General features: G+C 40.9%; 2 protein-coding genes across 3 annotated transcripts in view; one reads left to right on the top strand and one right to left on the bottom strand.

Moving 5' to 3' along the window:
- ZNF570 (zinc finger protein 570) overlaps positions 1 to 2,051 on the bottom strand; it is a 32,013-nt gene extending 29,962 nt beyond the window's left edge. The window contains exons 1-2 of the mRNA XM_084960708.1: positions 2,009 to 2,051; positions 1,610 to 1,719 (exon numbers count right to left, since the gene is read on the bottom strand). The gene's annotated coding sequence lies outside the window, so the exon portion shown is untranslated. The remainder of the gene's footprint in view (positions 1 to 1,609; positions 1,720 to 2,008) is intronic.
- A 278-nt stretch (positions 2,052 to 2,329) lies between these two features.
- Positions 2,330 to 23,857, top strand: part of ZNF569 (zinc finger protein 569) — a 61,863-nt gene continuing 40,335 nt past the window's right edge. For both annotated transcript variants that reach the window (XM_005664555.4, XM_084960622.1), the window contains exons 1-3: positions 2,330 to 2,478; positions 4,611 to 4,773; positions 13,139 to 13,193. In XM_005664555.4, the coding sequence (XP_005664612.4) occupies positions 13,179 to 13,193 (15 nt within the window). In that variant the 5' untranslated portion in view covers positions 2,330 to 2,478; positions 4,611 to 4,773; positions 13,139 to 13,178. The remainder of the gene's footprint in view (positions 2,479 to 4,610; positions 4,774 to 13,138; positions 13,194 to 23,857) is intronic.

Below are 23,857 nucleotides of genomic sequence, written 5' to 3'. Positions count from 1 at the left end.
TGCTGTGGCTGTGGTGTAGGCTGGCATCTGTAGCTTTGATTCAACCCCTGGCCTGGGAACTTCCACAGTCCGTGGGTATGGCTCTAAAAAGCTAAAAAAAAAAAAAAAAAAAAAAATCAGGGGTTCCGCTTTGGTAAACATAAGTTTTTCAAAGTCTGCGAGTCTGTTTCTGTTCTGCAAATAAGTTCATTTTTATCCTTTTAGATTCCACATATAGGTGATACCATATGTTTGTCATTCATTGTCTGACTAAATTCACTTATTACGATGGTTTCTAGGTCCATCCATGTTGCTGCAAATGGCATTATTTCATTCTTTTTTATGACTGAGTAATATTACCATTGTATTATGTACCACATCTTTATCCATTCCTCTGTTGATGGACATTTAGGTTGCTTCCATGCCTTGGCTATTGTAAATAATGCTGAAATGAACATTGGGGTGCCCAAGGGGATAGGTGGAAGAAGGTGGAAGGGATGGACTGGGGGTTTGGGACTGTGGTATATAGAATGAGTGCCCAATGAGGACTTGCTATATAGCACAGAGAACTCTACCCAGTATTCTGTGATAATCTATATGAGAAAAGACTCTGAGAGAGAATGGCTATGTGTATATGTATGACTGCTGTACAGCAGAAATTATCACAAATTTGTAAATTAACAATACTTCACTAAAACTTAAAATAGATAAACAACAAAAAATGAAATCAGGAAGCTGAACATAGAACCATTAACTCTGTTCTCTTCTTATCTATTAAAATAACTAGCAAAAAATAATTCTCATAGTAGACATAAAAATAATGTACTGTCAGTAAACACATAGGAGAAAATAAGCCAAACTGATTTAGAGGACATGTTCTCTCTGTGCAGTGTTTGGAACCCTCTTTTTCCTCCTCAGAAACAGGTTCACCCTACTCTGAAACAGTGCCCATTATCATCTAGTGAGCGGAAGGCTGTGAAAGGAAAACTACCTTCTACTGCTTCCCAGAGATAACATAGTCCTTTGGACTTTCTATAGCTTCTCAGTAAGCTTAGGAGTCAGAAATCTGACTTCAACCACCACAAGTTCCTGATATTTAGCATGATGTAGTCTGCAGTATTTTGTTCTCCTTGCCAACATACTATTGCACAAAAGCATAGACTAGGGTGTTTTCATAGATAAAATTCTCCATTTTAGTCCCTACTGCAAAATTATTGCACTGAATCTTAAACTTTCATTTGTCAATTGTTTTTTAATTCTTAAGTCAAACGAACTCATATGAAATGCTGAAGAAAAAAAAAAAGAAAGTAAGAAAATCAGGTCTTGAGGGAAGGAGTGACATACTCTGGATTGCTGGATTCTTAGGCTCCTGGTTACCTCTCTCCTTTTCCACTTAACACTTCTCACTCCTGATGTCGAGGCCACTTTATTGACATGAACTTTCATTTGATGGCTCAACATCTTTGTCTTCTTCAATATCTTTCTAAATTACCTGTAATACCTATGTCCTTTTAACACACACGGACTGTAGAGTAACACGGTGTAAAAATCATGGGTGTTTCCAGTAATACACATTCAGAAATTTCTATAATTTTTTCCGTTTAATATTTTGGTGATTATGGTTTATTACCTTAACCTTGTAAGTTCCAACGTTGTAACAAGTGCCAGTCAGAAAAGCAGAAACACACACATGGAATGGACACAAACACACTGTCCACTGTCTCTGAACAAACGTCAGTGCTGGAATAAAGAGGTCATACAAATAATCGCAAATTAATTCCCACGACCCCAAGTCACTGGACCTCCCTCGACCCCGCAGTCTCCCAAATTCCACCGCTTAAGTCTCCCACATACGACCACGCAATGGCACTCCTCCCTTTTCTAACTGCCTCCAGGAGCCTGAAGCTCCGGCTCTCGTCTCTCCACGGCGCCCTGATCTTTCCCCACCGTCATCCCACTGAAGTCCAGTCCCGGGTGGGGCGTGGACCAGAAGGAACTAAACAGACTCAGCCGAGCTTTCTTCACGGACCGGGAACCAAAACGCCGAGAACACGAAGATCCAGCCAAACATTAAGAGGAAACTTTTTGCAGAAAATAGATGTGGGCCGAGATGGCCTCTGGGAAATGTAGTCCGGGGCAGTAAAGCTGTGGATCTTTTCAGATACGTCTCAGCACCAAGTAGCAATCCCAGGTTCCGAGGGCCGGACTCACGAGGGGCAGCTGCGGCCAAACTCTCAGCTGAGCCCCCTGGGCCGATCTGAGAGCGCTCGAACGCAGCGGTCGGTTGTTCCCACCGCTGCCCAACCGAAAGGCCAGCCCCGCCCGGCGAGCGCGGGGGCCGCTGGGAAGTGTTATCCTTCGTCTAACGGACCGAGGCCGGTGCTGCCTTCATTCGCCGCCGGCCCGGACCTTAGTGGCGCCCCAGCTAGGGCCGCACCGGCTCTGCCACTTGGGCGGTGTGGAAGCGTGGGATTGGGGCCTGTGTCCGCGGGCTTGGTGGTGAGTCCTCGGGAGGCCGCGAGCTCACAGTCCGGGACTCTTTGTGCTGGGTGGAGTAGGGGCCTGCGGACCTGGTGCCCGTGTGGTTGGAGGAGGACGCGGGGCAGGGCTTTGCCCGCGCGGGTGGTTCCCTGAGGCCGTGGGAGTGGCGTGTGAAGGACTGTGGGCGTGTGGCTTGACAGGACTTTTGCCAGACATTTGCCTGTGACTGAGTGTGGCCCTGGGATCGTGTGTGGGCGGATTTTGTGGATGTGCTTTTCCTTTTCTGTTTCAATATGAACGTGGCTGCGCATCACGCAGAAAAAACTCCGTGGTTGAAGGGTAGATAGAGTTCGGTTGTGTGTGTAGTTTTGTGAGACTGTTTGCACCAGTGCTTGGTTTCTGTGGTTATGGTAATCGGAAATATGTTTTTATATGAGACATCAATAGCCTCGACACTTTGTATTAGTATTTAATTTCAAAGTTTATTTTTGTATATTGGCTAGGTTATTTTGTGGGCTTTAACGTCATGCTCCTTCCTCCCGACTCCCCGCCCCAAATCACAAAATACAGAAAAGCTCTAAGAAAACAAAAATCGGAGTTCCCGTCGTGGCGCAGTGGTTAACGAATCCGACTAGGAACCAGGAGGTTGCGGGTTCGATCCCTGGCCTTGCTCAGTGGGTTAACGATCCGGCGTTTCCCTGAGCTGTGGTGTAGTCGCAGAAGCGGCTCAGATCCCACGTTGCTGTGGCTCTGGCGTAGGCCGGTGATTACAGCTCCGATTAGACCCCTAGCCTGGGAACCTCTATATGCCGCGAAAAGCGGCCCTAAAAAAGGCAAAAAGACAAAAAAAAAACCAAAAATCATTCCTATTTCTATCTGCCACTATCAAAATTTATTTCCCATCTTTTGCCGCCTCCCTCTGTGAATACATACACATGGAATCATATATATATTCATAATAGCTTGAAAATTGGAATCACACTATAGGTACGTTCTGTAAACTACCTGTGCCATTTAACAATGCCCAATTAATATCTTTCCATTTAAACTATTACAAGTCTACATCATCATTTTAAAGTTTTTTATGGTATATATTTTAATGCATACCATACCCATGTTGGGTAATTTACTTCTTTTCAACTGCTTGCCTTTATAAAGAACGTGTTTATCAGCAACTATTTGGCACATGTTACAATGCACTTTATTTTTCTTTTTCACTGGGGGGGGGGGCATGTGGAAGTTCCTGGGCCAGAGATCCAGTCCCAGCTGCAGCTGCTAACCTACACCACAGCTACAGCAACCGCAGATACTTAACCCACTGTGTGAGGCTCGGCATCCAACCTGCAGCTACTGGGATCCTTAACCAGTTGTGCCACAGCGGGAACTCCCTATAGTGCACATTCTTAATTTTTTAATTTTTTTTTTGAGGGGGTAAGGGGTTGTTGGATAGGGGGCAGGGTCTTAGAAGTGAAACTGATAGGTCAAGATATATGTGCTTAGTAAAGTCTCCCTAGGAATTCTCTGGTGGTTCAACAGGTTAAGCATCCCACATTGTAGCTGCTGTGGCATAGTTGGATCTCTGGCCTGGAAACATTGCCTGCCTCTGAGGTGGCCAAAAAAATAGAAAAAAAAGGCTCCTAAATGTATCCGATTATTCTCTTGTTAGGTCCCAATAAACTATAGTATTCATGGGATAATATAAGATTGCCAGAGTTCCTGTTGTGGCTCAGTGGGTTAAGAAACCCGACGAGTATCCAAGATGTGGGTTTGATCCCTGGCTTTGCTTAGCGGGTTAAGGATCTGGCTTGCCAAAGGCTGTGGCATAGGTCGAAGATGCAGCTTGGATCTGGCATTGCAGTGGCTGTGGTGTAGTTCCCTAGCCTGGGAATTTCATTTGCCGTGGGTGAAGCCCTAAAAAGACCACACACACACAAAAAAAGATTGCCTATATTCATACACCCTTGATAACAATGGTTATCATTAATATTAGTAGTAATGTTTTAACCTCATGGATGTAAAATTATTTCTTTAATTTTCAATTATTTGATTACTACTGAGGTCAAGCATTTTAAAAGTCTTTTTTGTGTGAATTATGTGTTTTCCAAGATATTTTTCTAAAGCAGTGTTCTATTTTCAAATTTCTTTTCCAGGTTCTTCAGGTATTAAGGATTCATTCATTCATCCACTCATCATTTATTGAAAGCTGTGTGCAACAGGAATTATTATAGATGATTGGGATATGGCATTGAACAAAGGAGACAAGCTCTCTGCTATCATGGTACTTACATTGTTGTGGGCCAGGTAATAAATAAGGTAAGTTAAATATAACATACATTAAATAGCAAAAAATTGTAAGAGGATAGGTAAAGCAGAAGGATATGTAGAATCAGGGATGGGACTTGGTGTTTTAGATGGGGTAGCTAGGAATGCATCCTGAATATGTAATAATAAAGATATGAAGGAGCTAGTTATGCATTTAATTAAGGGAAGCAGTTATAAAAGCCTTGCATTTCCTGTCATGGCTCAGTGGTAATGAACCTGACTAGTATCCATGGGGATGCAGGTTCCATCCCAGGCCTTGCTAAGTGGGTCGAGGATCCTGCATGGCTATAGCTGTGGTATAGGCCAGCAGCTGTGGCTCTGATTCGACCCCTAGCCTGGGAACTTCCATATGCCACACCTGCGGGCATAAAAAGACAAAAACAACAGGAGATGGAGATAAGCCTGTTACAAAGAGGCTGAACTAGAGTGAATGAAAGGGAGAGTAGTGAGACATGACTGAAGAAAGGTAAGTGAGCGAAGGACAGATCAGGCTGGGCTTTATGGGCAATATTAATGACCTTGGCTTTTGCTCTGAATGAGATGGGAAGCTGATAGAAAGTTTTGAACATGTGAGTGATATCTTATTATTTAAAGGATTGCTTTGACTGCTCTAATGAGAGAATTACAAGAAGAATCGGGGAGGAAGGCAGGGACAAGGGCAGAAGCAGAGAGATTGATTAGAAAACTATTGCATTAATCTAGGGAAAAGATGTTGGTGACCTGGACCAGAGTAGTAAAAATGGTAAGTAGTAGTCATGTACTGGATATAATTTAAAGGTAGAGCTGACAAAATTTGTGGACTGAACTGATGTGGAGTATGTGACAGGAAGACAGTATTTTTTTTAAATTTTATTTTATTGGGGTATTGTTGATTTACAGTGTTGTATAGCTTCAGGTTCACAGCAAAGTGAATCAGTTATACCTATGACACTATTTTTTTTAAAGATTCTTATTTAATTCTTGTTCAGAATTATTTGTCTTTTGTCTTTTTAGGACCACACCTGCGGCATATGGAGGTTCCCAGGCTAGGGGTCTAATCAGAGCTACAGCTGCTGGCGTACACCACAGCCACAGCAACGCCAGATCCGAGCCTCGTCTTCAACCTACACCCCAGCTCATGCAATGCCAGATCCTTAACCCTCTGAGCAAGTCCAAGGATCGAACCTGCAATCTCATGGTCAGATTCGTTTCCACTGAGCCACAATGGGAACTCCATTACACAATATTTTTTAATCTGAGCAACTTGAAGAAAGGAGTTATTAACTGAGAAGGGAAAGAAGGTAAGAAAAACCAATTTGGGGCATAGGAAGCTAGTGAGATTTTAGTTTGGAGTAAGTATGAGATGCCCATTGGACATTCAGGTGGAAATAATATTAAGTTAGCAGTGGATATACAAGTCTGAAGTTCAAAAAAAAAAAAAAAAAAAAAAAAAAAAACGATCTGAGACCTAGATTGGAGACATACATTTTGGAATTATCAGCAGATAGGTAATGTGTAAGGCTAATAGACTGGATGAAATGAGGAGGAATCGGCAAAAGAGACTGAGAGGGAATGTTTAGAATGGTCGAAAGAAACCCAGGTGAGTGTGATATCCTGGAAACCAAAGGAAAAATGTGTTTTAATGAGAACTGTGTTAGATGCTACTGATAGGCCAAGCAAAAGAGGACTGAAAAAGGAATGTTTCCTTTAGCGGTGTTTACTGAAAATTGTTGGTGACCCAGAAGAAGAGTCGCAGTGGAGAGAGCCAGAGAAGAAAAATTGGTGATAACAATATAAACAACTCAAGTTTTTTTCCTAAATAGGAATGAAATAGAGTAGTAGAGTTAAGAGTTATCTAATAACTCTATATATCAATTGAAATGACTGAACAGAAATTTGATGAAGCAAAAGAGAAAGGGGAAAATGCTATAGACATGTCCTTAAGTAGCAGGAGCAAATGTTAGGGGTTTGAGGAGAGAAAAAGAGTAAAATAATCACTTAGAGTGGGACAGAGAATAGAGAAATATGATTTTCGGGCAGCATTAAAGACCACTTGATGTTAGTTTTCAGGAATTTAAAGTGAGCCTGTTTCATGTGGTTGCTTGATTTTTCTTCTGCAGTATTCATCTGCACAGTTAGAGCTACAGTGTGGCCCTAAAAAGACAAAAAAAAAAAGGCTATTAGCCTGAAATACTAGAGGAAGTAAGGTAGAGAGACAGAAGGGTATTTTTCCCTTTAGTTGCCAAATGTTCAAAATAGAAGTATCTCTTTTTACTACCATACTCACTTTAGAAAACATGTATGATTGTTAGCTATATTTCACTAAGAGTAAAAAAAAAAAGTAATATTTGAATTATATCATTCCTTATTCATTTACTAGCTGGAATATTTTACTAAAGAAAAAATTTCTTCCATCAGCTGGTTACCTTGATGTGCAGTGTATATAGTAAAGGCAGAATAAATTGATTCTTCCCCTTTATAGGATTTCAGGCTATTGAATTGGTTCCCTAGCATCTCCTGGTGAATTATTTTACTATTATTATTCATAGGTTTTAGCAAATCTTACATGTTTCAAACCACTGTGGCTATTTTTTTTTTTTCTTTTTAGGACCACACCTGCAGCCTATGGAAGTTCACAGACTGGAGGTTGAATCAGCTACAGCCACGGCCTATTCTTTTTTTTTTTTTTTTTTTTTTTTTTTTTGTCTTCTTGTCGTTGTTGTTGTTGCTATTTCTTGGGCCGCTCCCTCGGCATATGGAGGTTCCCAGGCTAGGGGTTGAATCAGAGCTGTAGCCACCGGCCTACGCCAGAGCCACAGCAACGCGGGATCCGAGCCGCGTCTGCAACCTGCACCACAGCTCACGGCAACGCCGGATCGTTAACCCACTGAGCAAGGGCAGGGACCGAACCCGCAACCTCATGGTTCCTAGTCAGATTCGTTAACCACTGCGCCACGACGGGAACTCCCCACGGCCTATTCTGTAGCCATAGCAATGCAGGATCCAAGCAGTGTCTGCTGCCTACACCACAGCTCATGGCAATGCCAGGGTCTTAACCCACTGAGCAAAGCCAGGGAGTGAACCCTGTTCCTCATGCATACTAGTCAGATTCATTTCCACTGAGCCCCAACAGGAACTCCTTTTTTTTTGTTGGTTTTTTTTTTTTTTGGTCTTTTTTTGCTATTTCTTTGGACCGCTCCCAAAGCATATGGAGGTTCCCAGGCTAGGGGTTGAATCAGAGCTGTAGCCACCGGCCTACGCCAGAGCCACAGCAACGTGGGATCCGAGCCGCGTCTGCAACCTACACCACAGCTCACGGCAGCGCTGGATCGTTAACCCACTGAGCAAGGGCAGGGACCGAACCCGCAACCTCATGGTTCCTAGTGATTCGTTAACCACTGCGCCACAAGGGGAACTTCTCCTTTTTATTTTTTTAACAGCTTGATGTACATCCCGTACAATTTACACTTTAAGTGTACAATTCAGTGTTTAAAAAAAAATATATATATATATGTATATATTCACAGGGCTGTTCACCCATCACCGTGGTGTAATTTTAGATCATTTTTGCCCTCCCTGGGCAATCTCATACTCTACTCCCTCCGCCCAGTCTAATCAACCACTAATCTGCTTTGTCTCTATAAATTTGTCTTTTCAGACATTTCATATAAATGAAATTGTACTCCAATTATAAATTTTTTAATTGAAAATGGCAGTATGAAAAACAAAAAACTAAGGAATTCCTGTCGTGGCGCAGTGGAAATGAATCCAACCAGGAACCATGAGGTTAAGGGTTTGATCCCTGGCCTTGTTCAGTGGGTTAAGGATCCAGCCTTGCCATGAACTGTGGTGTAGGTCCCAGATGTGGCTTGGATCTGGCATTGCTGTGGCTGTGGCGTAGGCTGGCAGCTACAGCTCCGATTGGACCCCTAGCCTTGGGAACCTACATATGCTGCGGGTGCAGCCCTAAAAAGACAAAAAGACAAAAAAAAAAAAAATTAGTTACTGAGTTTTACTTTGATTTTATCTTTTAATCTTTTATTTTGTTCATTTATCCATCAATCTATAGATCTATATATGTTTATATAACTAATATAGATATTAGTTCAGAGCAATATTATCAGTACTTAAAATATTCCTACTGCAAATAATTTAATATTTCTCTATAGATCTACTTGCCCTTGGGGTATATCTCTCTAGGGAATTAATCCCAATTACTATGCTTTAAAGTACGTAGAACTAATTCCTCCCTGCATGGTTAAGCCACAAGTATGATACATTATTAAGTTCATTTGTTTCATTTCGCTTTTGATTTTTAGGTATAGCTTTAACAATTGTTTTATTTTTTTATAATCATGTGAAATATTTACTTGGTTGGAAAGTCAGACATAAAAAACAAAGTATTTTAAAGTATTTACTGGAGTTCCCATCGTGGTTCAGTGTAAACGAATCTAACATCCATGAGGATGCAGGTTCGATCCCTGGCCTCACTCAGTGGGTTAAGGATCCGGTGTTGCCGTGAGCTGTGGTGTAGGTCAGACACATGGCTTGGATCCAGCATTGCTGTGGCTGTGGTGTAGGCTGGCAGCTCTAGTTCCAATTTGACCCCTGGCCTGGGACATCCTAAAAAGAAAAAAAAAAAGTATTTACAAAACAAATACACAAAGCAAAAAGAAGTCTTGAGTATTTTGAAATCTGGGAGCATGATGCCTCCAGCTTTGTTTTTCTTTATCATGATTTCTTTGGCTATTTGGGGTCTTTTGTGGTTCCATACAAAATTTATGATTGTTCTCTTTCTGTGAAAAATGCCACCAGAATTTTAATAGAGATTTGATTGAATCTATAGATTGTTTTGGGTAATATGAACATTTAAACAACATAAGTTCTTGCAGTCCATGAGCGTGGAATATCTTTCCATTTATTTGTGTTTTTTACAGTTTCTTTCATTAGATCTTATGGTTTTCATTGTACAGTCTTCCACCTAATTCCTTAAATTTATTCCAAAGTATTTTGTTCTTTTTAATGCAATTGTAAGTGGAATTGTTTTCTTAATTTCTCATTCAGATATTTCATTATTAGTGTATAAAACTGAAGCAATTTCTGTATCTTCATTTCGCATCTTGAAACATTACTGAAATCACTTATCCTAACAGTTTTTGGGTAGTCTTTAGGGTTTTCTATGTATATTATGTCATCTGAAAATAGTGAAAGTTTTACTTCTTCCTTTCCATTTGGACGCCTTTTATTTTTCGTACCTCATACCTAATTGCTCTAAGACTTCCAGTACTCTGTTGAATAAAAATAGAATAGGTAGGCATCCTGTCTTGTCCCTGATTTTAGAGGAAAAGCTCTCAGCTTTACATCATTTACTATGGTTTTAGCATGGTTTTGTCATATATATCCTTTATTATGTTGAGATATGTTCCCTATGTACCCACTTTGTTGAGAATTTTTATCAAGAATGGATGTTGAATTTTGACAAGTGCTTTTCTTTCATCTATTGATGTCTCATATGATTGTTATCATTCATTTTGATGATGTAGTGTATTATATTGATTGATTTATAGATATTGAACCATGCATGCATCCCAGAATAAATCCCACTTTATCATGGTGTATAATCCTTCTTAATATTTATTGGGTTCATATTTGCTAATATTTTGTTGAGGATTTTTGCATCTGTGTTCCTCAGGAATATTGGCCTGTGATTTTCTTTTATTGTGGTGTCCTTGTCTGGTTTTAATATCAGGGGAATGCTGGCCTTGTGAAATGAGTTTGAAAGTGTCCTCTCCTCTTCTGTTTTTGGAGGATTTTTAGAAGAATTGGTATTAATTTTTCTTTGAGTGTTTGGTAGAATTTGTCAATGCAGCCATTTGGTCCTGGACTTTTGTTTGTTGGGAAGTTTTTGTCTTTTGTCTTTTTTGTTGTTGTTGTTGTTGCTATTTCTTGGGCCGCTCCCGCGGCATATGGAGGTTCCCAAGCCAGGGGTTGAATCGGAGCTGTAGCCACCGGCCTAGCCAGAGCCACAGCAACACGGGATCCGAGCCGCGTCTGCAACCTACACCACAGCTCACGGCAACGCCAGATCGTTAACCCACTGAGCCAGGGCAGGGACCGAACCCGCAACCGCATGGCTCCTAGTCGGATTCGTTAACCACTGCGCCACAACGGGAACTCCGGGAAGTTTTTAATTACTGATTCAACTTCCTTATTAGTAATCAGTCTGTTCACATTTTCCTTCCCTTCCCTCCCCTTTTCTTTTTTTTTTTTCTTTGGCTGTCCTGGGGCATATGGAGTTTCTGGGCCAGGGATCAGAACTGAGCTGAAGCCTCAGCCCAAGCTGCAGCTCTGGCAATGCCAGATCTTTAATCCACCGTGCCAGGCTGGGGGTCAAACCTATGTCCCAGTGCTCCCAAGATACTGCTGATCTTGTTGTACCACAGGGGGAACTCCAGATTTTCTGTTTCTTCATAATTCAGTCTTGGATGTTTGTATGTTTCTAGGAGTTTATCCATTTCTTCTAGGTTGTCCAATTTTTTTTATATATAATTGTAGAAGTCTTTTACCCTTTGTATTTTTGTGGTATTGGTTGTAACATCTCCTCTTGTATTTTTTATTTTGTTTGAGTGAGTCCTCTCTTTTCTTGGTGAGGCTAGCTAAAAAGTTTGTTGATTTTATCTTTTCAAACAATCAGTTTTTGGTTTCATTGATCTTTTCTATTGCCTTTTTGGACTTTGTTTGATTTTTTTTCTCCTCTGATCCTTGTTTTTTCCTTCCTTCTACTAAATTTGGGCTTTTCTTCTTTTCTCTTTCCTTGAATTGTAAAGTTAGGTTGTTAGACATTTTTCTTGGTTTTTTAAGCACGCATTTGTTGCTATGAACTTCCTAGAACTGCTTCTGTTGGACCCCATAAGTTCTGGTGTGTTGTATTTCCAGTTTCATTTTTCGTAAGGCATTTTTTTATTTTCCTTTGATTTCTTTCTTGACCCATTGGTAATTCAGTAGCATGTTGTTTAGTCTCTACATATTTCTGAATTTTCCTAGTTTTATTCTGGTAATTGATTTCCATTTTCATACCATGTGATTGAAAAAAATGCTGAATATCATTTCAGTCTTCTTAAATTTGCTAAAACTTGTTTTGGGGCCTAACATTATGACCTGTCCTAGAGAATGTTCCATGTGCACTTGAGAAGAATGTGTATTCAGGTGCTTTTGGATGGAATTTCTGTATATATCTATAAACTCTATATAGTCTAATGTATTGTTGAAGGCCAGTGTTTCCTTATTGATTTTCTGTCAGGATGATGTGTCTATTGATGTAAGTGGGGTATTAAAGTCCCCTACTCTTACTACACTGCTGCCTATTTCTCCCTTTAGACCTGTTAATATTTGCTTCATATATTTAGGCGCTCCTATGTTGGGTGCATATGTTTATCATCTTGGATTGACCCCTTTATCATTATGTAATGCCTGTCTTTGCCTCTTACCGCAGTCTTTGTTTTAAAGTCTGTTTTGTCTGATATTAAGTATAGCTACCCTAACTTTCTTTTGGTTTCCATTTCCATGGAATATCTTTATGGCAAAAGATGGACCCTTCTGGAGTTCCCTTGAGGTGCAGTATGTTGGGGATCAGGCATTGTCACTGGGGTGGCTCAGGTCATGCTATGGTATGGGTTCGAACCCTGGCCCAGGTGCTTCCACATGCTGTGGGTGTGGCCAAAAATAAATTTTAAAAAAAGATGGACCGTTCATTGTCTGTTTGTCCTTAAGTAAATCTCTTGTAGGCAGCATATAGACAGATCTTTTTTTTTTTTTTTAATTTAGTCATTCACTGTTTCTTTTTTTGTTTTTCTTTTTTCTTTGCTTTTTTTCTTCTTTTTATTCCCATGGCATGTGAAAGTTCCCAGGCCAGGGATCAGACCTGCTCCACAGCAGCAACCCAGACTACTTCAGTGACAATGGCAGATCCTTAACCTACTTTACCTCAGAAGAATTCCCTTAGTATTTCTTTTTAAATGTCTAAATACACTAAAATACCTTAGGCGTGTTGTCAGTTTCACAATTTTCCTGCTTTCATGAAGCTGTTTTTCTTTCTATACCATGTGAACTGTTTATCTGTGGTACAGAGCTATTGATAAATTCATGGGGCACCTCCTACGTATGTACCCTTATTCCTATTCGTCTTATACCTAAGCTCTACATGACGATAGTAGTCATCTTTATACCTGTCAGCACCTCTGGGGAATGTGTGTTCTTGACCTTTCTGATGGATCCAAGTATCATTTTGCTGTAGAGTGAACTTTAATCTACCTTGTGGGTACAGGTTTCTGAAACCACAGCACAAGCCTTGTCTAATGGCTTTTATTCTTTTCTCTAGCTCTGCCTTCTCAGGCCCAGTCTGTTCTCAGAAAGAGGAAATGACTCAGCCCCAGGTAAATTTTAAATTGTGTATTTGTTCCCTGCCTTATTTTACAGTGCAGTTTAAAAACATTACAGTAATCCATAGAATGAATTGAAAAATGATATACAGATAAAACATATTCAGAGGAAATAACGTAGACAAGGAATGAGTTAAAATATGATTATGCAGAAATGCATTCATTCAGAGATTAAAATTGGGCTTCTGGGGGAGTTCCCATCATGGCTTAGTGGTAACAAACTGGACTAGTATCCATGAGGACACAAGTTCGATCCCTGGTGTTGCTCAGTAGGTTAAGGATCCAGTGTTGCCATGAGCTGTGGTGTAGGTTGCAGACACAACTTGGATCCTGCATTGCTATGGCTATGGTGTAGGCTGGTGGCTACAGCTCTAACTCGACCTCTAGCCTGGGAATCTCCATATGCTGCAGGTGTGGCCCTTAAAAAAAAAAAAAATTGAGTTTCAGATTTGAATTTGTTTATTTTTCCATTCATCTTTTTTTATTATTTTTTAATAGTTATTTCCCCAATACAATTTTTTTTCTACTGTACAGCATGGTGACCCAGTTTTAATTTAATTATTATAAGTAACAAGAACAGAAACTCATTCCATAATTTGCATGGTACATAAAGATAAAAAATGAACATTTATTATCAGAAGCAAGTTTTTCATTGGCATCTAGGTCAGTGAATCCATTATGTAGTGTGACTTCTTGTAGCTTTTCTGATGGTCTGTTTTGATAAAGGATAAAACAAAGAATATATGGGAAGGGACACGAAGGAATCTTCTAGTATGCTGAAACTGTTCTATATTTTGACTTGGGCGGTAGGTACACAAATACATAAATGTATAAAATGTCTCCATTTGTCTGCTTAAGATTAATGCATTTTATCACATTCTGTGCATGTCATAATTCATTTTTTTTTAAAAATCAGACTATTTGAAGAAATATGTTGGGTGTATCTTTCAAATGACTTTCTATAATTATCTTTTTCCATGCATTTGCTATAGATTCTATCACAATCTAATCATTTCTGATAAATTCTTATTTTAGTTCACTAGAATGTGAACAGACAGTATGTTTTTCTTGGTTTACTGCTGTATCTTCAGCTGCTAGAACAATGCCTGCTATATGTGGTTTCTGTGAACATTTGTGGTTTTAATGAATTGAATCCACAGTTGCATATTTCTTTATTTTATTCATAGAATAAGTAATGTCTGTCTCTTCAAGGATATCTTCTTTTCCTTCAAACTTCCTTTGGAATTTTTCAGTTTTATCCTACAGTCTTAGCTATTGAACAGATCTCACTATATTGCCTTTTTGCCCTCAGCTTAAAGCTCTGCTATACTGAGATAGACTTTTCTTGCCCAAGCACCCCATGTAGCAGCTTCTCTTTATCTCTAGTTTTCTCCTGAAACTCAGGTTAAATTTCAAAGTGAATACACCTGTGTAACCAGTATAAACACTAAATCAAGAAATAGAACATTACCCTAATGTAAGTTAAATTCCTTCTACACCTTTCTAAGTATTACCCCCACCCCAGTGGTAACCACTGTTTAGTTTATATCACCATAGATTATTTCTGCCTATTTTTAGTGTAATCTGTGTACTTTGTGTTTTTCTTTTGCTTAATATTTCACTTGTCAGATTTATGTTGAATTGTTGCATATAGCTGTAGTTCAGTTAATCTTATTACTGTATATTATCCAGTTATGTGAATAAACCTTAATTTCATGTATCCATTCTATTAAGATTGGCATTTAGGTAGTTTTTATTTGGGAACAATTAGAATAATGTTCCTGTGAACTCTCTGGTAGATTTTTGGTGCACATATGTATGTATTTCTCTAACCAAAGTAGAATTACAGAGTCATAAGTATGCATAAGATTACCTTTTATTGATACAGCTGGTTTTACAAAGTGTCCAAAATTATATTCTTAACAGTGTAGCAGAGGTCTGAGTTACTCCAAGACAACCATCTTGAGTGTATTTTCTACAGTAACTAGCTTTTTTTTTTTTTTTTTTTTTTGGCATAACATCACACTCGTAGGCAATAAAAGAGAAGCTCAGCTAAACATGAGTACATAAAAATTACATTCTTGGAGTTCCTGCTGTAATACAGCAGGTTAAGGATCTGGTGTCTCTGGGTGGCACAGGTTCAATACCTGGCCCAGTGCAGTGGGTTAAGGATCTGGTGTTGCCACAGCTGTGGTATAAGTCACAGCTTAGGCTTGGATTTGATCCCCGGCCCAGGAACTCCCATATGCTGCAGGTGTGGCCCCCCAAAATTACATTCTCCTTTTTGATACAGTCAACATAAATAAAATAAATTGGCAAACTTTGACAATAATTTCAGTAATACATATGGCAGTCCCAATCTGGTATTTGCAAACCGAATTAAAATCCAGTCAGAAACAAGGACATTAAAAAAAAAAATCCACAATTGAAAAAATAAAAAAGAACAAATGCCCAATAAAAAGTGCAAATAATAATAAAACTAATGTCTATTTTTAGAACTCATTATTTTTTTTTAATGAGTTAAGGAACAGCACAGAAAGATTAAAAAATTTCCTCAAACATGTAAGGATAACTTGATCCCCTTGCTGTACAGTGGGAAAAAAAAAAAAAAATTTTGCTCAAGATCATAGGTAAAGGATGTAGTAGAATCAGGATTTAGTCCCAGATAGTGTAACTGTGAAGACTGCAACTTTGTTTTGTTTTGTTTTTGGTCTTTTGAGGGCCTCACCCACAGCATATGGAGGCTAGGGTCTAATCGGAGCTGTAGCTGCTGGCCTATACCACAGCCACAGCAATGCCAGATCCTTAATCCACTGAGTGAGGCCAGGGATCGAACCTGCAACCTCATGGTTCCTAGTCGGATTTGTTTCCACTGCTCTACGATGGTAACTCCTAAATAATGATTTTTTATTTTTTCCTTTATAGCTGGTTTACAGTGTTCTGTCAGTTTTCTACTACACAGCAAGGTGACCCAGTTACACATACATGTATACATTCTTTTTTCTCGCATTATCTTGCTCTATCATAAGTGACTAGATATAGTTCCCAGTGCTATACAGCAGGAACTCATTGCTTATCCATTTCAAAGGCAATAGTTTGCATCTATTAACCCCAAATTCCCAGTCCATCCAACTCCCTCCCCCTCCCCCTTGGCCACCACACGTCTGTTCTCCAAGTCCATGAGTTTCTTTTCTACGAAGCCTGCAACCCTAACCACCCTCCTGTATGACTTCAGCCTCCATTATCATTAATGAAATGCAAATAAAATATTTTGAAAAATAATCAGCAAATTAGATTTTAAAAAGTCCATTATATCTGAAATCTGATCACTTGTCAACATTTCCATGGATTCTGTAACCCAGGCCATATCATCTCTTGCCTATAAGTGCTTCAGTAACTGCCTATTAATCTCATTTCATACATTCTTGACCATCTATGGTCCATTCTCCAGAGGACAACCAAAGTGATAATTTAAAAACCTGAGGCATTAACCTCTGCTTAAAATCATCTAATGGGGAGAGAGGACAAGATGGCGGAGGAGTAGGAAGACACGCTCGCCCTCTCCCACAAACACAACAAAAAAAGCACATCTACAGAATAAATGACTCGCACAGAACAGCAACCAATCGCTGGCAGAGGAACCTAAACTCCAATAACGGCAAGAAATTCGTGACATTATTGGGCAGAACAGGAGAAAAGAGGAGAGTGAGAGAAGGCGAATCCGAGCGAGACGGGGGCTCCCGAAAGGGAACTGCGGAGGAGAAAGGGATCCCGCACCCTGGAAAGTCACCTACCGGGCGAAAGATCAAACAAACCGGAGGAATCTCCAGATGCAGAGAAGAGTGTAGCAGTAAGTTGGAGTACGGAAAAGCCGATCAAGAACCCAACGGACCATCTGAACTACGGGCAGAGTCACCAAAAATTGAGACGCCTGGGTGGGGGCTGGGCACCGAGACCTCGCCGCCGAAGGTTAGTCCCCGAGAGGGGGCCGGGGGACGCCTGGGTGGGGGCTGAACACCGAGACCTCACCTCCGAAGGTTAATCCCTGAGAAAGGGCCGGGGGACGCCTGGGAGGGGGGCTGGGCACCAAGACCTCGCCGCCGAAGGTTAGTCCCCGAGAGGGAGCTGGGGGACGCCTGGGTGGGGGCTGAACACCGAGACCTCACCTCCGAAGGTTAATCCCTGAGAAAGGGCCGGGGGACGCCTGGGGGGGGGGGCTGGGCACCAAGACCTCGCCGCCGAAGGTTAGTCCCCGAGAGGGAGCTGGGGGACGCCTGGGTGGGGGCTGAACACCGAGACCTCGCCTCCGAAGGTTAATCCCTGAGAAAGGGCCGGGGGACGCCTGGGGGGGGGGGGCTGGGCACCGAGACCTCGCCGCAGAAGGTTAGTCCCCGAGAAAGGGCCGGGGGACGCCTGGGTGGGGGCTGGGCACCGAGACCTCGGCTCCAGAGATTAGTCCCCGGGCTAGGGGGGCGAGGCAGAGCGGAAACTGCTTGGGAGGTCTAGAAACCAGTAGACGGGGCAGAGACTGCCTGGGAGACTAGAAAACAAAGCTGTCGCAGAGGAAGGGAGCAATACTACAGGAGTGGGGAAGGGGAAAGCCACATCAGAGGGAACCTGGGAGAAGAGCCTGGTCTGCGCCCGTGCTGGGGAGGGGAGAGAAGAAGGGGTGGGTCCCCATAGAATACCCCCCACGCCACAGCAAGCTTACAGGCCCGCTAGCTAGCTGAAAACTCTTCTTCCCAGTGCATCCCCTCCCCCCACCCCCGCCACGCCCTACGCTCTCACGGACCTGGGGCTGCCTGCCATCCAGGAGGGCTGGCCTCAACAATTGCCTGAAGCCTACCACCGCAGGGGCTGTCCCTGCACAGGCCTGCTTGCCCTTTGGAGGGGCTACACTTCCGCAGAGCAGCACCAAACACCACCAGCCCCCGAGAAAAGGCCTGCAGCCTAGAAAAGCTAGAACAAGCTTAGCCAGGCTGTGAATAGATCGGCCTAATTCTCGGACGGGCCTAATTCTCGTACGGTGTTTCTGAGTCGGGTTGCCCCGGGGAGGAGCCTCTTCGGTTTCCAACAGCCCTGCTACCCGCCCAAGCCCCCAGGGGATGCTCTAGTGGACCAGCTGCATTGGACTGCCAGCTCCAGGCAGGACCCCCTGCAGCCCAGAAAAGCTGCAACAAGCCTGGCTGAGTCAGGAAAAGATCTCAGACGGTTTTTCTGAGTTGGGCTGCCCTGGGGAGGAGCCTCTTGGGTCTCCAACGGCCCTGCTACCCGCCCAAGCCCCCAGGGGGTGCCCCACTCCCGTGAAATAACTGCTCAGCACCACCAGCCCCCTGGAAGAGCCCCTGCAGCCCAGAAAAGCTGCAACAAGCTTGGCCAGACTGTGAAAAGATCCGCCTACATTCTCAGGCTGTCCTTCTGAGTTGGGCTGCCCTAGGGAAGAGCCTCTTAGGTTCTCAGTGCCCCAGATATCTGCTCCAGCCCCCAGGGGGTGATGCACCCCTAAAAAGCAGCTGCCCAACACCACCAACCCCCTGCAAGAACCCCACAGCCTAAAAACACCAGAGCAAGCTCTGCATGACCAAGTGAAATCTGCTACCATCGCGGTGTGGACCTCTCAGTCCTGTCTGCCCTCAGGAAGTCCTCCTTTGCTTCAAAGAAACACTGTTAGCCCCATCAACACTCCAGAAAAGCCACACTGCCTCAAAAAAGATTGACCAACAACGCCAGCCCTCAGGAAATATTCCACGGCAGTGACAAGGCAAACACTGCCCGATCACGGAGAGTACAACTCCCTCAGGAGAAAGAAAACAACAAGCAAGATGAAGAAGCTGAGAAACCACTCCCAGTCAAACCAACAGGAGAACTCACCTAAAACAGTCAACAATGAAACAGATCTCGGCAGTCTGACAGACCTGGAGTTCAAAAGAGAAATAGTGAAAATACTGAAGGAATTAAGAGAAGATATGAACAGTAATGCAGATACCCTCAGAAAGGAACTAGAAAATATAAGGAGGAGCCAAGAAAAACTAGAACATTCATTTGCAGAGATGCAAACCGAACTAGGGGCAGTAAAAACCAGAATGAATAATGCAGAAGAACGAATCAGTGATATGGAAGATAGAATAATGGAAATCACTCAATCTGGTCAACAGACAGAAAACCGAATCAAAAAACTGGAAAGCAATATAAGAGACCTATGGGATAATACAAAGCGGGCCAATCTACGCATAATAGGAATTCCAGAAGGAGTAGAAAAAGATAAGGGAATGGAAAATATATTTGAAGAAATTATTGCTGGAAACTTCCCAAATCTAAAGGATACTGGATTCAAGATACAAGAAGCACAGAGGGCCCCAAACAAACTGAACCCAAACAGACCCACACCAAGACACATCATAATAAAAATGGCAAAAGTTAGTGATAAAGAGAGGATCCTAAAGGCAGCAAGAGAAAAACAGAATGTTACCTACAAGGGAACCCCCATAAGAATATCAGCTGATTTCTCTACAGAAACACTACAGGCCAGGAGGGAATGGCAAGAGATATTTAAAGTGCTCAAAGGAAAAAATATACAACCTAGAATACTCTATCCAGCAAGAATATCATTTAAAATAGAAGGGGAAATGAAAATTTTTCCCAACAAACAAAAACTTAAAGAATACAGCAACACAAAACCCAGGTTAAAGGAAATATTGAAAGGGCTTCTCTAAACCAAAAAGAAAGGAAGGAAAGGGAAGAAAAAAGAAAAGAAAAAAAAAAAAAAAAGAAGAAGAAGAAGAAGAGGAAGAACTAGGACTGAGGAAACTGCAATCAGAGAGCAGTCACTCAAATAAGCCAGCATACAGATTTAATCATGAACATGCTTCAAACAAAATAAAATTAAAAAGAAAAAAATAAAAAAGAGTCATCAAAACCATAAAATGTGGGCAAGGGATGTTAGGAGGTAAATAACCCTTTTTGTTTATATGTATGTCTCTCTTCTTAATTTTAATATAGTAATGAAGTGTTTGAACTTACAGGACCATCAGGCTAAAACACACACTTATGGGAAGGGGTTAGCATACTTAAAAAACAGGGCAACCACAAGCCAAAACCAAATATTGCATTTGCAAAAAATGAAAAAAAAAATACACTCAAGCAGATAATAACAGGAGACCATCCAACCAAAAAAAAAAAAAAAAAAATGGAGAACCATAGAATCAACTGGAACACGAGGTTCAAATGGCAATAAATAATCATCTATCAATTATCACCTTAAATGTCAATGGACTGAATGCCCCAATCAAAAGACACAGAGTGGCTGAGTGGATAAAAAGGCAAAAACCTTCAATTTGCTGCCTACAAGAAACTCACCTTAGGACAAAAGATACATATAGATTGAAAGTGAAAGGGTGGGGAAAAATATTTCACGCCAATAGACATGACAGAAAAGCAGGAGTCGCAACGCTCATATCAGACAAAATAGACTTTAAAACAAAAGGCATAAAGAAAGACAAAGAAGGACACTATTTAATGATTAAGGGATCCATCCAAGGAGAGGATGTTACTATTGTCGACATATATGCCCCAAATATAGGAGCACCCAGATACACACAACAAATATTAACAGACATAAAGGGAGATATTGATGAGAATACAATCATAGTAGGAGACCTTAATACCCCCCTCACATCAATGGACAGATCCTCTAGACAGAAAACCAATAAAGCAACAGAGATCCTAAAGGAAACAATAGAAAAGGTAGACCTCATTGATATCTTCAGGACACTACATCCAAAAAAATCAGAATACACATTCTTCTCAAATGCTCATGGAACATTCTCAAGAATCGACCACATATTGGGACACAAAGCGAATCTCAATAAATTTAGGAGCATAGAAATTATCTCAAGTATCTTCTCTGACCACAATGCCATGAAATTAGAAATCAACCACGGGAAAAGCAAAGAGAAAAAACCTACTCCATGGAGACTAAACAACATGCTACTAAAAAACCAATGGGTCAATGAGGAAATCAAGAAGGAAATTAAAAACTACCTTGAAACAAATGATAATGAAGACACAACCTCTCAAAATCTATGGGATGCTGCGAAAGCAGTGCTCAGAGGGAAATTTATAGCAATCCAGGCCTTTCTCAAAAAAGAAGAAAGATCCCAAATTGACAACTTAACCCTCCACCTAAACGAATTAGAAAAAGAAGAAGCAAAAAAGTCCTAAAGTCAGCAGAAGGAAGGAAATTATAAAGATCAAAGAAGAAATCAATAAAATAGAGACTCAAAAAACAATAGAGAAAATTAATAAAACCAAGAGCTGGTTCTTTGAAAAGGTGAACAAAATTGACAAACCCCTGGCCAGACTCACTAAAAAGAGGAGAGAAAGAACCCAAATAACCAAAATTATAAATGAAAAAGGAGAAATCACAACAGATACAGCAGAAATACAAAAAACCATAAGAGAATACTATGAACAACTATACGGCAACAAGTTTGACAATCTGGAAGAAATGGACAATTTTCTAGAATCTTACAGCCTGCCAAAACTGAATCAAGCAGAAACAGACCAACTGAACAGACCGATCACTAGAAATGAAATTGAAGAGGTCATAAAGTCACTCCCTACAAATAAAATTCCAGGACCAGATGGCTTCACAGGTGAATTTTATCAAACATATAAAAAGGAATTGGTGCCCATCCTCCTTAAACTCTTTCAAAAGGTTGAAGAAGAAGGAATACTCCCAAAGACATTCTATGAGGCCACCATCACCCTCATTCCAAAACCAGAGAGAGATACCACCAAAAAAGAAAACTATCGGCCAATATCATTGATGAATATAGATGCAAAAATTCTCAACAAAATCTTAGCCAACCGAATTCAACAACATATCAAAAAAATTATACACCACGAGCAGGTTGGGTTCATCCCAGGTTCACAAGGATGGTTCAACATACGCAAATCAATCAGCATCATACACCACATTAACAAAAAAAAAGTCAAAAATCATATGATCATCTCAATAGACGCAGAAAAAGCATTTGACAAAGTTCAACATCCATTCATGATCAAGACCCTCACCAAAGTGGGTATAGAGGGAACATTCCTGAATATAATCAAAGCCATTTATGATAAACCCACAGCAAATATAATCCTCAATGGGGAAAAACTGAAAGCCTTCTCACTCAAATCTGGAACAAGACAGGGATGCCCACTCTCACCACTGCTCTTCAACATAGTTTTGGAAGTCTTAGCCACAGCAATTAGACAAACAAAAGAAATAAAAGGCATCCATATAGGAAGAGAAGAGATCAAACTGTCACTGTATGCAGATGATATGATACTATACCTAGAAAACCCTAAGGACTCAACCCCAAAACTCCTTGAACTGATTAATAAATTCAGCAAAGTGGCAGGATATAAGATTAACATTCAGAAGTCAGTTGCATTTCTGTATACCAGCAATGAAACATTAGAAAAGGAATACAAAAATACGATACCTTTTAAAATTGTACCTCACAAAATCAAATACCTCGGAATACACCTGACCAAAGAGGTAAAGGACCTATATGCCGAGAACTATAAAACTTTAATCAAAGAAATCAAAGAAGATGTAAAGAAATGGAAAGATATTCCATGTTCCTGGATTGGAAAAATCAATATTGTGAAAATGGCCATACTACCCAAAGCAATCTACAGATTCAATGCAATCCCTATCAAATTACCCATGACATTGTTCACAGAACTAGAACAAACAATCCAAACATTTATATGGAACCACAAAAGACCCAGAATCGCCAAAGCAATCCTGAGAAACAAAAACCAAGCAGGAGGCATAACTCTCCCAGACTTCAAGAAATACTACAAAGCCACAGTCATCAAAACAGTGTGGTACTGGTATCAAAACAGACAGACAGACCAATGGAACAGAATAGAGAATCCGGAAATAAACCCTGACACCTATGGTCAATTAATCTTTGACAAGGGAGGCAGGAACATCAAATGGGAAAAGGAAAGTCTATTCAGCAAGCATTGCTGGGAAACCTGGACAGCTGTATGCAAAGCAATGAAACTAGAACACACCCTCACACCATGCACAAAAATAAACTCCAAATGGCTGAAAGACTTAAATATACGACAGGACACCATCAAACTCCTAGAAGAAAACATAGGCAAAACACTCTCTGACATCAACATCATGAATATTTTCTCAGGTCAGTCTCCCAAAGCAATAGAAATTAGAGCAAAAATAAACCCATGGGACCTCATCAAACTGAAAAGCTTCTGCACAGCAAAGGAAACCAAAAAGAAAACAAAAAGACAACTTACAGAATGGGAGAAAATAGTTTCAAATGATGCAACTGACAAGGGCTTAATCTCTAGAATATACAAGCAACTTATACAACTCAACAGCAAAAAAACCAATCACTCAATGGAAAAATGGGCAAAAGACCTGAATAGACATTTCTCCAAGGAAGATATACAGATGGCCAACAAACACATGAAAAAATGCTCAACATCGCTGATTATAAGAGAAATGCAAATCAAAACTACCATGAGATACCACCTCACACCAGTCAGAATGGCCATCATTAATAAATCCACAAATAACAAGTGCTGGAGGGGGTGTGGAGAAAAGGGAACCCTCCTGCACTGCTGGTGGG

Source organism: Sus scrofa, chromosome 6 (assembly GCF_054392235.1).
Source record: "Sus scrofa isolate SSC_HxYL_T2T_F1_AM1 chromosome 6, Sscrofa_HxYL_maternal_Yorkshire_Landrace_v2.0, whole genome shotgun sequence".
In the NCBI taxonomy this organism is placed as follows: domain Eukaryota; kingdom Metazoa; phylum Chordata; class Mammalia; order Artiodactyla; family Suidae; genus Sus; species Sus scrofa.
Note: the sequence above shows the minus strand (reverse complement) of the source record. Positions and strands in the feature narration are given on the sequence as shown.